Below are 12,840 nucleotides of genomic sequence, written 5' to 3' on the forward strand. Positions count from 1 at the left end.
ATCGAAGGCCTGTGCCACGACCAAGCCAGCTGTAGGCGGCTTTTTACAGGCGGAGTCCGTTCACAAAAACTATGCCCAACTAGAAGATGGATTCGAAGTTCTTTAAACTGCTCCTGCTGGGCGGCGCCGTGCGCTTCTACTTCTGTCGCACGCCGCTGGCTCCGATGATTGGCAACCGAGTGGAGTTCGCGACACCTTTGAATTCACACAAGCGCAGTGAGTAAACAAAGTAGACATCACATAGATGCACAAGTCTGAATGGAGTTATTCTTGCAGTGCAAGAGGGGATATTCCTGCTACAGAGTGGCATTGATCCCTATCAGGGCGACCTGGTACACGAATCGCCGCTAATACTCAGCGCGCTATCCGGATTGTTTCAAAAGTACCCGAATTTCTTGCCCATATTCTACATAATCCTGGATATCTGCACGGCCGCTCTGCTTTATGCGATGAGTTTGAGATTCGTGAAACAAAAGCAGGACCAGCAGGACGTAGAGCGAAAGCAGTATGCCAAGGACACGGAAGAGCTGCAGTTTGGTCCGCTGGACAAGCTTGACATTCCGGAACTTGTGATCGTGGCATATCTTTTCAATCCACTGACTGTTATGAGCTGCATTGGCATGACCTCTACCGTGATAAGCAATCTGTTCCTGGCGTTCTTTTTTTACTGCCTCGTGAAGGGAATGCTCATTCCATGCCTTCTAGTCCTCGCATTTGAGACCGTCCGCAGCTTCTATCCCATTGTACTGATAGCACCACTTCTCCTGGTCTTTTCACGGAACTCGGTCAGAAGGGGTGTGGCTATAGCGGTGCTCTTTATCGTCGGTTGTCTAATCGTGGCAGTTGCGAACTATTTTGTGCTGAACAGCTGGAACTTCCTAGATGGAACGTTGGGTTTCATGTAAGCAAGAACTATCCTTATAGTTCTCTGTTTCTATTTTTACGTCTTTAACTATCTTACAGATTTTATTTCCGTGATCTACAACCAAATATCGGTCTGTTCTGGTACTTTTTTACTGAAATGTTTGAGCACTTCCGCACCATGTTCCTAATCACATTCCAATTGAATGCCACTGTATTATACCTGGTGCCACTAAGTATTAAGCTGCGCAAGGAGCCCCTACTGCTAGCAACGGTATTGGTGGCCCTAATGGCCGTTTTTAGGGCGTATCCCAGCCTGGGCGATGTTGGCTTTTATCTGGCCTTGCTTCCGCTGTGGAAAAGATGTTGGAAATGTAAGTTATTTGGCTCACGTAGTAAGTTCAACTGCTAAGCACTTTGGTAATTCTTTTCAGTCATGGCCCATGGCTTTGTGGTCTTTACGTTCTTCCTGGTCACTCTATCTATGATGGGAGCCCTTTGGCACTTGTGGATCTATGCAGGCTCGGCAAATGCCAATTTCTATTTCGGTGCCACTCTTGCTTTTTCCACCGGCCAGATATTTCTCATCACCGATCTGCTGTTCGCGCACGTTAAACGTGAGTTCTGCCTGTTCAATGGTCAGAAGATTCTGATCGATGGCGAGGAAGCGAGGATAGTCTTAAAGTAAGCATAACACAGTATCAGTATGACGGACAGAATCCAGGAACTTTGTACAGATGCAGAATGCGCTTCCTAATGGCAGCCGAGCATACTCTTAAGATAAGTTAACTCCGAACAATATCAGATTAAACAAAATATTTTATTTGATTATAATGGTTATTTTACTGATGTGAATAGCCCGTCTTTGTCTTGCGGTTCAGGAATTTGTACAAGTAGAGGATGCGCTTCTCCATTTCCCGCCACTTGGTGGGTCGGGCGATGGGATACTTGGACTTCTCGAGCAGCTTACGTTTACGGAGAAGCACCTGGTACTCATTGCCGGAGACGCCGCGCAGCCAGGATGGCAGGGAGTAGAGCACCTTGACTGGATGCAGACGATCGTTGCCCAGGATGTCAATGTAGTCGTTCTGGCCAAACAAAGCACGTTTCTTTGACCAGGCATTCTTCGGGCGATACACCGGCATGGGCAGCTTTTGTCCATTGTCCACATGGGGAAGTAGTCCGCTCTTGAAGATCTTCTCCTCATATCCATAGCGCCGCACAGTGGGACCGCGTGCTCGTCGCTCGGCATGGGATAACTGCCGCACGGTGTAGCTGGTTGATGCCATCGGAGCCAAAGGTTTTCCACCCACAGCAAGAAGCGTGGCTCTTCCAAGCTTTTGAATCGTACTTCCCAGCCAGGACATGGCTATGTTTTAATTTACGATTAGATAATTGTAAACACTGCCTGGAAATGACTGAAGAAACAGAACAGCTGTTTTCGCTGGCAGGCCGCCAGTGTTGGAAAATGTATTGACTTGTTATACCTAATTAGTAAAAAGAAAAATTAGAATACAAATTGGTAGCTACGGTAAAAAGTAACTGAATTTTTGATTTGTGTCACTCCTTAAATTTGTGTTGTAATACAATTTTTTATAATTATTGCTCTGTGTACAAGTAATCGATCGATTACCAACAATCAGTGGGCAATCGAAAATGCCGGTAAGTGTAATCGACATTCATCAGCTGATTGCTGTCAGAGACATTTGTTTCAAATTGTTTATTGGACTGAGCAACGCAACATTCATCACCAGCAGAACAATGATGGAATCCGCGGTAGATTCCGAGCGAACCATGCTCAAGCGGGAGATCGCCGACCTGCGCGCAGCGCTCAACCAGAAGGAGCAGTGCCTGCGAGAATTGGAAGACTCGGTTTCCTTCGCCACAAGGTCAGAGCAGGAGGTCGTTGGAAATGATCTTGAATCGCCTGGTGGTGCAGTTCACACCAAGTTGACCAACGACGATATTGCGCGATACAGCCGCCAACTTATACTGCCCGACTTCGGCGTCCAGGGACAACTAAAGCTGAAAAACAGCTCTGTCCTGATTGTGGGAATGGGCGGATTGGGATGTCCCGCGGCGCAATACTTGGCGGCAGCCGGATGCGGACACTTGGGGCTTGTCGACTACGACGAGGTGGAGCGGAGCAACTTTCACCGCCAGATCCTGCACTCCGAAGACCGGTGTGGTATGTCCAAGGCTGAATCGGCGAGGATAGCCCTGAACGAACTGAATCCGCACTGCGAGATTCATTGCCATTCCAGGATGCTGTACCCTCACAACGCCATGCACATCATCCGAGGCTACGACGTGGTTCTGGACTGCACCGACAACGTGCCCACCCGTTATCTACTCAGCGATGCCTGCGTCATGCTGAACAAACCCCTTGTCTCCGGGAGTGCCCTCAAGATGGACGGTCAGCTTACTGTTTACAACTATGGCAATGGGCCCTGCTACAGGTGTATCTTCCCAGTGCCTCCACCGCCAGAAGCAGTCACCAATTGCGGAGATGGCGGAGTCCTGGGTGCTGTCACCGGTACAATTGGCGCCATGCAGGCTCTGGAGGCCATCAAAGTGATTGTCGGTATGGGAGATGTCCTCGCCGGACGCCTTCTAATCTTCGATGGCAGTAGCTGCGTGTTTCGCAATATTCGCATACGCAGCAAGCGACCCAACTGTCATATGTGCTCCGCCCAGCCGCTGATCACGGAGCTAATCAACTACGAAATGTTTTGCGGTATGCATGCAACCGACAAGAACAATCCTACGCTACTTTTCTCGACGGATGAGCGTTTGTCCGTGGAGGAGTACCATCGCAAGATCCAGGCTAAACCACATCTGCTTATCGATGTGCGGCCAACTGCAGAATTCGAGATTTGCCAGCTGCCCGAGGCTGTGAATGTGCCACTGGTAGAGATCCTAGACGACAGCTATCTTAAGCGGCTTGGCAAGCAGTTGGAGGACAAGGAACTGCCCGTCGTATTGCTCTGCCGTCGCGGTAATGATTCGCAGATCGCCGTTCAGCATTTGCGCAATCGATTCCCCAAGCATTTCGTTCGAGACCTGATTGGCGGTCTGCACGCCTGGACGAGCAATATAGACCCCAATTTTCCCATATACTAATCCGACGAATGATAAACGTTCCACTATATATGTAGATTTATTCTTTGTGTTTCCTGCAATGCATTGCTTTTTCTATTTACCTTATTTACCTAAGCCCTTACGTATGTCTTGTTATCACAAATACCAGGCTGGTGTAATAAAATGAATAATTCAATTCTGTTTTCTTTCATTGAATAAAATGATAAATTCGATAGAATTATATGTCTTCCGGGTTCTAATGGGGGCCTATAAAAGTGGAAAGTACGGACACAAATGCTTTGCATATCCTTAGATACTATTCTTCGTACTGGTGAAACTATGGATTGTCTATAAATATTGGTACAGGGATAACGAAATTAATTATTTTTAAAACGGCTTAAACTCCTTGTAGGACGCATAACACATAATGCTATCATAAAACTACTTCGGAATCAGCAATCAATTCCCCCAGTTTTTCACCTTCGTATTTCAATGAAGTAATCAAATACAAAATGTAAAAGATTGAATAATTGAATCCCATTGGTGGACACAAACAGATCATTAGCATTCGATTATAAATGGAATAAAGAGTGAAAGCACTGCTCATTGTTGTAGGCGAGCCGACAGAACCAATATCATTTCAATCCAAAATGCAGACTGACATATTGCAGTTTTACAAAGACAAATCGGTTTTTGTAACCGGAGGCACAGGATTTCTGGGAAAAGGTAAAGCTATATAACAAGTTTATATATCTCTAGACACTAAATCCAAAACTAAAATATATTATAATCCAAATTTCAGTGATCATTGAAAAGCTCCTCCGTTCAACTGATGTAAGGCGGGTTTATCTATTAGTTAGGCCCAAAAAGAATGACACTGTGGAAGGACGATTCCAGGCCTGGAAAGATGAGCCGGTGAGTCCAAAAAGATGATGATAAGGATGTGGGTGCCCATCCTATAGTGACTTCCATATTCGTATGATATTAATTCAGGTTGAATGCTGATCTTTTTCAGGTTTTTAAGATCCTACTCAAGGCTAAGCCGGAGGCCCTGAAGTTGGTGACACCAATTTCGGGAGACTGCAGCGAACCCGGTCTGGGTCTCAGCGACGGGGATCGCATGATGGTGACCGCTGATGTGCAGGTGATCATCCACAGTGCCGCCTCCATTCGCTTCGTGGAGCCGCTTCACAGGGCTTTGAATATCAATACGCGTGCAACGCGCCTTTTGATTCAGCTGGCCAAGGAGATGAAAGGCTTGAAAGCCTTCGTCCACATCTCCACGGCCTTCTCCAACTGCCCCTCGCAGCACATTGAGGAGCGTTTCTATCCGGAGCACCTATCGTGCCCGACGGCCAAGGTGCTCGAATTCAACGAGACTTTGAGCCCAGATCTGATGGACAAAATGGCTCCGGCTCTGATGGGAAAGTTTCCGAACACCTATACCTATACCAAGGCACTGGCCGAGCAGGTGATCCAGATGGAGGGTCAGGACCTGCCTATCTGCGTCTTTCGTCCTGCGATAAGCAAGTAATTTAGTTGGCTCAGACAAATAGAAAGAAGAAAGTTTGAGGTCAAGTCATTAGTTAACATTATCATCTTTGTGCCTTGCAGTTTTGGCAAATTTCAACGAGCCGATGTCTGGATGGATTGACAACCTTCACGGAATCGTAGCCTTGATATACGGCAATGCCCATGGGATCCTTCGCCTGTTGTATATCAATCCTAAGGCCGATGCTTTAGTAGTTCCTGGCGACTATTGTGCCAACGTGGCGCTGGCTTCTGGATGGCAGGTGGCAAAGAATTCCGAATCGCCATCGTCCTCTCAGTTGGCGGTGAAAAAGCCGCCGCCCATTTATACACTCGCCACGGCCAAGTCAAATTCCATTACCTTTGGGGAAGCGGTCAAGTTGGGCATCGCTCATAACCATAAGATTCCGGTGACCAAAACGATTTGGTATCCATTTGCCCACTTTACCACCTGCCCTTGGTTGTTTAAGCTGGGGTGCATATTCTATCATCTGATTCCTGGTTTCTTCTTCGATCTCCTCCTACGTATCCAAGGTAAAAAGCCAATTCTGATGAGGAGCTATCAAAGGATCCACGAAACACTTTTGCTTCTGTTTCCCTTCAACGGAAAAACATACGAGATGGATATGAAGAATACCAACCAATTATGGGATTCCATGTCGCCGGAGGACAGGAGTATATTTCCCTTCGACATGGCCACTCTTAACTGGGAGGAGTACTACAGTCGCATCTTGTCCGGAATGCGGGTGTTCCTTTTCAAGGAATCCTGGGACACCTTGGAAGAAGCGAAAAAGCGTTTATTCAGGTGCGTACAATTCAGATTCGATTGTTGCTCCATCTAACATTCATGGCTCTTCCAGGTTTTACGTATTGCATCGATTCCTTCAACTTGTACTGTGCCTTGCTCTCGGAAAGATTGTGTGGATCTTGTACAGTCTAATTGCTAATAATAACATTAGGAGCATTGAAGTTAACCTGCCGTCTCCGGTGGCCGATTTTCCAAGTATATAATCCGATTGTCAAGGGTCCTCTTTTGATCGATATTATAACGATTTTCATTGTATTTGTCTGTAAGTAAATGTAATTGTCTAAAATAAAGTTATGTGCTCGAGCCTATTTCTATTGTATGATACTGCTCTTAGCCGTTCTTTATAATAACTTAAATAATTCGATTTATTGCTACTTTGTAGAACAAAACTTTGAAGCAAATATAAAATCCCGTAATTTTCAACGAATACCCTACACGATTACGATTAACGGCTTTGCAATGCCTTTACAATATCAGCTGACTACATTTGAGTTTGGTGTACAAAATACCGTTAGCGGTGCACTCAACAGCTGAGCGGCGCTCAAGCCAAGCCGCCGATAATGCAGACAACAAGAAAGGTATAAAGCAAAGCAGGTAGATTTGCGGGCAGGTGTAAAATTTCGGAACACGCACACTCTTGTGATTGTGATTGTGTATGAATGCGAGACGGCGTACGCTCTCGCGAACGCTCCTACGAGTATAAAATCCGTTCTCCGTCGCACCGAGCAGTCAGTATCTCCACAGCAGCAGCGGCGACGGGAAGACAAAGCAATCTGGATTGAATACGTCCTAGTTTTGGGTCCGTATAACTAAAAATTTATAGTGCAAAGTAGCTGAGATAAGCGCGGCTTGACCCGGGAAAGGCGCCAGAGATGGGGGCATGCAATATAACAGTCTTATTGCTGGTCATCATGTTGTGGGTGAGTTATATGCGAACACAAACCGCAAGGAATTCGATTATGTTCTATATTTAAACACATATATATATTTCATTAGCTACCCCATGGTCTGTCCATGGGCAATAGCTGCTCGGCATCGGTGCTGGAGGCGCGCAGGTTCTTCGAACTGGAAAATGAACAATTGCGAAGGCGCTTCCACGAGGAATTCCTGTCCGGCTACAACTATAACACCAATGTAACTGAGGCGAACCGCCAGGCCATGATCGAAGTGTATGCCCGCAATGCAGAGCTGAATAAGCGCCTGGCGCAGCAGATAAAGGCCTCCGATTACATTCAGTCCGAGGATGCGGATATACGACGACAGGCCGAGCACCTATCCAAACTGGGTGCATCCGCCCTGAATGCCGACGACTACCTGGCCCTGCAGAATGCCATCAGTTCGATGCAGACGAACTATGCCACCGTCACCGTGTGCTCCTACACCAATCGCAGTGATTGCTCCCTCGCCCTCGAGCCGCACATCCAGGAGCGTCTGTCCCACAGTCGTGATCCTGCCGAACTGGCTTGGTATTGGCGGGAGTGGCACGATAAGTCCGGAACTCCCATGCGGCAGAACTTCGCCGAGTACGTGCGACTGACGCGCAAGGCATCTCAGTTGAATGGTAAGTGATGGACGAATAGATAACCCCATGTCTGACCCGAATCGGGGAAAATTGGTTCGGCCAGCACAGAGAGAAATGGCTTATCCACTTGACATTTATCTGTGGTTAAGTACTTAAGTATTTTCAGTGCCCTTTACTATGTCGTGATATAAGGATGTTAGGGTGATCCAACTTTAAGAAGAAAAATTTCTACTTATGCGACTTCACACTTCACTTCACAGTTTTATACCATTATCTCACTAAATATTAAAACTTATATTAATTCTAAAAATAATTTACTACCAACTGTCTGGCAATAGTTTTGTATACAATAGTATTTTTTAATATTAGGTTAATAGAGGTTATCACTTTTTCAGACTTTGCAAAACTTAGTTTTTTTGCAAATGCTTTCAATTTAATATTAATAGAATTCACATTTAAAATCATGCTTATTTCTGTCTACTTAAAGGTCACCGCTCCTATGCCGACTACTGGGTGCAGTTCTACGAGGACCCGGACTTTGAGCGACAACTGGATGCCACATTTAAGCAGCTGCTGCCCTTCTACCGACAGCTCCACGGCTACGTTCGTTTTCGTTTGCGGCAGCACTACGGTCCGGATGTGATGCCAGCGGAGGGAAACATACCTATAAGCCTGCTGGGCAACATGTGGGGTCAGTCGTGGAACGAGCTGCTCGATTTGTTTACTCCCTATCCGGAGAAGCCGTTTGTGGACGTGAAGGACGAAATGGAGAAGCAGGGATATACGGTGCAAAAGCTGTTTGAGCTGGGTGATCAGTTCTTCCAGTCGCTCGGAATGCGCGCGCTGCCTCCCAGTTTCTGGAATCTGAGTGTGCTCACCCGTCCCGACGATCGTCAGGTGGTTTGCCACGCCTCCGCCTGGGACTTTTACCAAGACAGCGATGTTAGGATCAAGATGTGCACCGAAGTGGACAGCCACTACTTTTATGTAGTGCATCATGAGCTTGGACACATTCAGTACTATCTGCAGTATGAGCAACAGCCGGCTGTCTACCGGGGAGCTCCCAATCCTGGCTTCCATGAAGCTGTGGGCGATGTGATAGCTCTATCGGTGATGTCGGCCAAGCACTTGAAGGCCATTGGTCTGATCGAAAATGGTAGACTAGACGAAAAGAGTCGAATCAATCAGTTGTTCAAGCAAGCCCTCTCCAAGATTGTCTTCCTGCCCTTTGGCTACGCCGTGGATAAGTATCGCTATGCCGTTTTTCGCAATGAGTTAGATGAGTCGCAATGGAACTGCGGCTTCTGGCAGATGCGCTCCGAGTTTGGCGGCGTCGAGCCACCAGTATTCCGCACCGAAAAGGACTTTGATCCGCCAGCCAAGTACCACATTGATGCAGATGTGGAATACCTGCGCTACTTTGCCGCCCACATCTTCCAGTTTCAGTTCCACAAGGCTTTGTGCCGCAAGGCCGGACAATATGCGCCCAACAACAGTCGCCTGACTCTGGACAACTGTGATATCTTTGGGAGCAAGGCAGCTGGACGATCACTGAGCCAGTTCCTCTCAAAGGGCAACTCCCGCCATTGGAAGGAGGTGTTGGAGGAGTTGACAGGCGAAACGGAAATGGACCCAGCCGCTCTGCTGGAGTACTTTGAACCGCTCTACCAGTGGCTTAAGCAGGAGAATAGTCGCCTGGGTGTGCCATTGGGCTGGGGAACAACAGACAGTAAGTAATTGAATTTAAAAAGTTACTGCAAACTATAATTAACTTGTATCCCTTTGCAGAAATCCCATCTGATTGCTGTGGAACATTTAGCACCTAGACTGAGTCGTCCCAAACTTGACTTTAGGTTACTAGAACCCGAAAACAAAAATATTGGTTTAGCCTGTCATTAGGAACAAACAAAATAAACTTGATAAGAACGATAATTAATTCAGCATATGCGCATTGATATTTAAATTGATATTTATTGTATCGATTCATTCGTATCGTTTCTTTCGTTTCATTAATAAATTGCCATTACATAATACACTTTTTAACGATATCATCTTACCCACCAACTTTCGTCATAAACAAAATTGTATAAATTATAGCCTTTCGTGAATTGTGTTTCTATCTCAACCACAAAGTTGTATATGTTTCGGTCAGTGTAAATTTTCGATATCTTGCTTGCCTTTTTGTACACAGCAAAAGCGCTCAAAAGTTCATCTCAAATTTATTTGATGCTTCTAACCGGATCCTACTTTGAATAAGTCGGATAAAATATGATCGTTAATTTCAGTGTTGATGAAAGCTGTTGTTGTATACAACACAAAAAGTATAGAATAAAAAATTAAAGGTCTTGCGGAAACGGAAATCAAGTCATGACTTCTAAAATTTTCTCACCATCGAAAATTATAAGCTATTGCTATTGAGAAAATGTATTTGTTAACTGGTTATCCTTACACTGAATCCTTATAGGTCATATTTCAGCCGAGATCTTCAAAGATAGGTCAGTGATTACATTTTGCGACTTGTGCTGCAGTATATTTATGATTTCTGCTAATATATCGATGCTTTTGTGATCTGATTGGTATCAAATTTACGCACATTTTGATTTGTAGTCTCTGTTGGAGGAGTGTGTATATGAAAACGAAATAAAGAACAGTCAAATATGATCGTGTGGATTTTAATTCCAATCGTTTAACTTCATAGGGTGATTTAATTTTAGTAGATTATAAGGAATTTGTTTTGAGAAATAAAACAATCTAAGAACTAACAATAAATATTGGAAATTGTATAATTTTTGATAAGGTAATATATGTAAATCTGTTTTCATTTCGCAATCTCCCGCTTTATGTCTGTGATATGGGAGATACCGATGGTATCTACTGCGTTTCATCAATTTTCGCTTTTTAACTGTTACTTGGTAAAAATTGTATATGTATTTAGAATATAAATATTATATGCAATGCGTTCCAGACTTACAAGGCAGTTAACCATGATTGCGGAGTAAGACTTTTGAACGAATTGGAAAAATATACAACCGAAACTAGTTTAAAATGGTTTTCTGCTTCACGGAACATGCAACTGACTTATAGATCTGAAACGCACTGTACAACTGCTCGGGGGATTTGCTCCAATACTTGAGCTTTACATATATATGCCTAGTTTTTTTGTTGTATTTTTAATGATAGGATTATTGGACTAACAGTAAGATCAGCTAGATTTTGCTTTTGAGATACAGACACATGTTTGTGTTATATAATTTTTCCAATCGATACGCCATTACGAAACTAAGTCTTAACAGGGCTATAAAATCAATCCAGATATTCATATGTATAGGCCAAGAGTTTAGTTTTGGTTAGTGCTACATGAGTTGGAACAATTTCATTTAGTTTTTCTTGTTGGATAGTATGCATTCTAACAAAACATTTCAGAGTCAACGCAAATAATAGAACTAGATCTATGAATTCGATGCGGAATTTCAAGCATTTTAGATTTATGTTTATACAATTTGAGTAATACATAGATGCATATAAGGATCTTATCCTTTACTACTTAGCGATTATTATTGAATACAAATTTTTTGTGTTTATTATTTAATATTAAACGTGAAAAGTGGTACGCTTACATTCAAAGACATTTTCATCGTTTTGCAAAAAACATTTATAAACCGTTCATATGTTTCGAGATTCAATATCAAGAACAAGGGACCATGGCAAGCTTTATGAGTTGATAGTTGATAGAGTGAGTGTTGTGTGTGTGGGATCATTCTGCACTTGAATTTGAATTGACTCTTGGAGAAATGTCGTCTAATTGACCCTTTCCGAAGTGTTGGCAGCGGCTGCTATATGAATCTGCTTCTGTTCTTGAACTTGGCTTAGTCCAAGAACGGGTTTTGTCATACAGGTCGCGAATGGTGGGTATGTTGGTGTGAATGTGGATGCGGCTGGGTGACGCTGCTAATGCTGTGGTTACTGCTGCTGGTGCTAGCTCCGCCTCCACCACCGCCGCCCGCCTTTTGCCTTGTGGGTGGCGGCGGAGGCGGTGCCTGTCTCATGCGCTGCTGCAGGATTCGCGGCAACTGTGGATGCGCCTTGTGCTGAGCTGGTGGTGCGGGTGGTGGCGCTGGCCTCTGATGGTAGTGGTTGGCCGATTGCGTCTGCTGCTGTTGTTGCTGCTGCATTTGCTGGTGCTTGCCCATCGAGGAGGCAGCGGATGAGGAGCCGGATGCTCCTGATGTGGAGCTAGTTGAGGCGTGGGATGTGGTCGACCCAGTGGCCAGTTTGGTGGGCAGTCCCCCGCTGGCTGCCGGCGAGGCCATAGCCCTGGAGTTCACAACTCCCGCACTTCCAGCACCGGCAGCATCTGTCAGCTTAGGCAAGGCTACTGGCGCATAGGAGCCATCGTCCTCTTCGTCGGAGCTCAAGGAATTCGCATCCGATGGAGTACGAGACCTCGAGGGCGGCGACAGTGCGTCCTGCTCTTGCAGGAACACACGGAATCCCTGTATCGACTCGTTTAGCGCCCACAGCTGGGACAGCAGCGACAGGTCCAACTGCCTCAAACCGTACATCTCCCGTCGCAAAATGGCCAACTGGTTGTCGATGGTGGACGAGGTGGCTCCAGTGCTGCTCGAGCTGTTAGTGGGCGTGTGAACAGCTCCAGCGCTGTGGGTGCTGGAAGCGCGACTGTGCACAGATTCCCGATCACTGAGCGACTCCTGCGTGGACGAAAGACTACCGTGCCGCTGGCTGTGTCCGTGTCCATTGTAGCTACGATTTCGTGACGCCGCTGACGAGGAGGTGGAGGGGCCCAGGTATAGTTCTCCGGCGGCTACGGTCAGTGCGTTAACACTGGACGCCGGCGAGGCTGTGCGGGGATGGGGGCCAATGGCCACAGGAGCCGCCGTAGCGGCGCTCAGACTTTTTGGCAGTGGCGGCAGACCCGTCAAGTGCGGCTGGGCATCGTTGCTGCTGTTCTCCATCATTTGATAAAGCTTACTATGTCTCTACGGTTTCTTCTTACTGCTGATCCTGATCCTCACGGGAA

The 12,840-nt window shown here is 45.8% G+C and overlaps 6 protein-coding genes across 8 annotated transcripts; 4 read left to right on the plus strand and 2 right to left on the minus strand.

Moving 5' to 3' along the window:
- Window positions 1-8: 8 nt before the first annotated feature.
- Window positions 9-1,689, plus strand: LOC6611712 (phosphatidylinositol glycan anchor biosynthesis class U protein). Its single transcript, XM_032727252.1, has 4 exons — window positions 9-216; window positions 277-901; window positions 964-1,235; window positions 1,296-1,689. The coding sequence occupies exons 1-4, from the start codon at window positions 87-89 to the stop codon at window positions 1,547-1,549; spliced, it is 1,281 nt and encodes a 426-aa protein (XP_032583143.1). The 5' UTR covers window positions 9-86; the 3' UTR covers window positions 1,550-1,689.
- Window positions 1,663-2,313, minus strand: LOC6611713 (39S ribosomal protein L51, mitochondrial). Its single transcript, XM_002036210.2, has one exon. It carries the CDS (start codon window positions 2,226-2,228, stop codon window positions 1,704-1,706), a length of 525 nt encoding a protein of 174 aa, XP_002036246.1. The 5' UTR covers window positions 2,229-2,313; the 3' UTR covers window positions 1,663-1,703.
- Window positions 2,314-2,551: 238 nt separating this feature from the next.
- Window positions 2,552-4,138, plus strand: LOC6611714 (adenylyltransferase and sulfurtransferase MOCS3). Its single transcript, XM_002036211.2, has one exon. The coding sequence runs from the start codon at window positions 2,623-2,625 to the stop codon at window positions 3,982-3,984; it is 1,362 nt and encodes a 453-aa protein (XP_002036247.1). The 5' UTR covers window positions 2,552-2,622; the 3' UTR covers window positions 3,985-4,138.
- Window positions 4,139-4,253: 115 nt separating this feature from the next.
- On the plus strand, window positions 4,254-6,587 carry LOC6611715 (fatty acyl-CoA reductase wat). Of its 3 annotated transcripts, XM_032727250.1 has the most exons (5): window positions 4,254-4,668; window positions 4,745-4,857; window positions 4,958-5,468; window positions 5,557-6,277; window positions 6,333-6,587. In XM_032727250.1, exons 1-5 carry the CDS (start codon window positions 4,593-4,595, stop codon window positions 6,481-6,483), a joined length of 1,572 nt encoding a protein of 523 aa, XP_032583141.1. In that variant the 5' UTR covers window positions 4,254-4,592; the 3' UTR covers window positions 6,484-6,587. The 3 variants fall into 3 exon arrangements, with proteins under 3 accessions (XP_032583141.1, XP_002036248.2, XP_032583142.1); XM_002036212.2 differs by lacking the exon at window positions 6,333-6,587 and having other exon boundaries at window positions 4,958-5,472; window positions 5,557-5,694; XM_032727251.1 differs by lacking the exons at window positions 4,254-4,668; window positions 4,745-4,857 and having other exon boundaries at window positions 5,382-5,472.
- Window positions 6,588-6,808: 221 nt separating this feature from the next.
- On the plus strand, window positions 6,809-10,463 carry LOC6611716 (angiotensin-converting enzyme-related protein). Its single transcript, XM_002036213.2, has 4 exons — window positions 6,809-7,200; window positions 7,277-7,841; window positions 8,290-9,531; window positions 9,591-10,463. Exons 1-4 carry the CDS (start codon window positions 7,153-7,155, stop codon window positions 9,626-9,628), a joined length of 1,893 nt encoding a protein of 630 aa, XP_002036249.2. The 5' UTR covers window positions 6,809-7,152; the 3' UTR covers window positions 9,629-10,463.
- On the minus strand, window positions 10,459-12,804 carry LOC6611717 (flocculation protein FLO11). The gene has a single exon (XM_002036214.2). The coding sequence runs from the start codon at window positions 12,776-12,778 to the stop codon at window positions 11,690-11,692; it is 1,089 nt and encodes a 362-aa protein (XP_002036250.1). The 5' UTR covers window positions 12,779-12,804; the 3' UTR covers window positions 10,459-11,689.
- Between the last annotated feature and the right edge of the window lie 36 nt (window positions 12,805-12,840).

The sequence above is a fragment of the Drosophila sechellia genome, chromosome 2L (genome assembly GCF_004382195.2).
Source record: "Drosophila sechellia strain sech25 chromosome 2L, ASM438219v1, whole genome shotgun sequence".
NCBI classification, from domain to species: domain Eukaryota; kingdom Metazoa; phylum Arthropoda; class Insecta; order Diptera; family Drosophilidae; genus Drosophila; species Drosophila sechellia.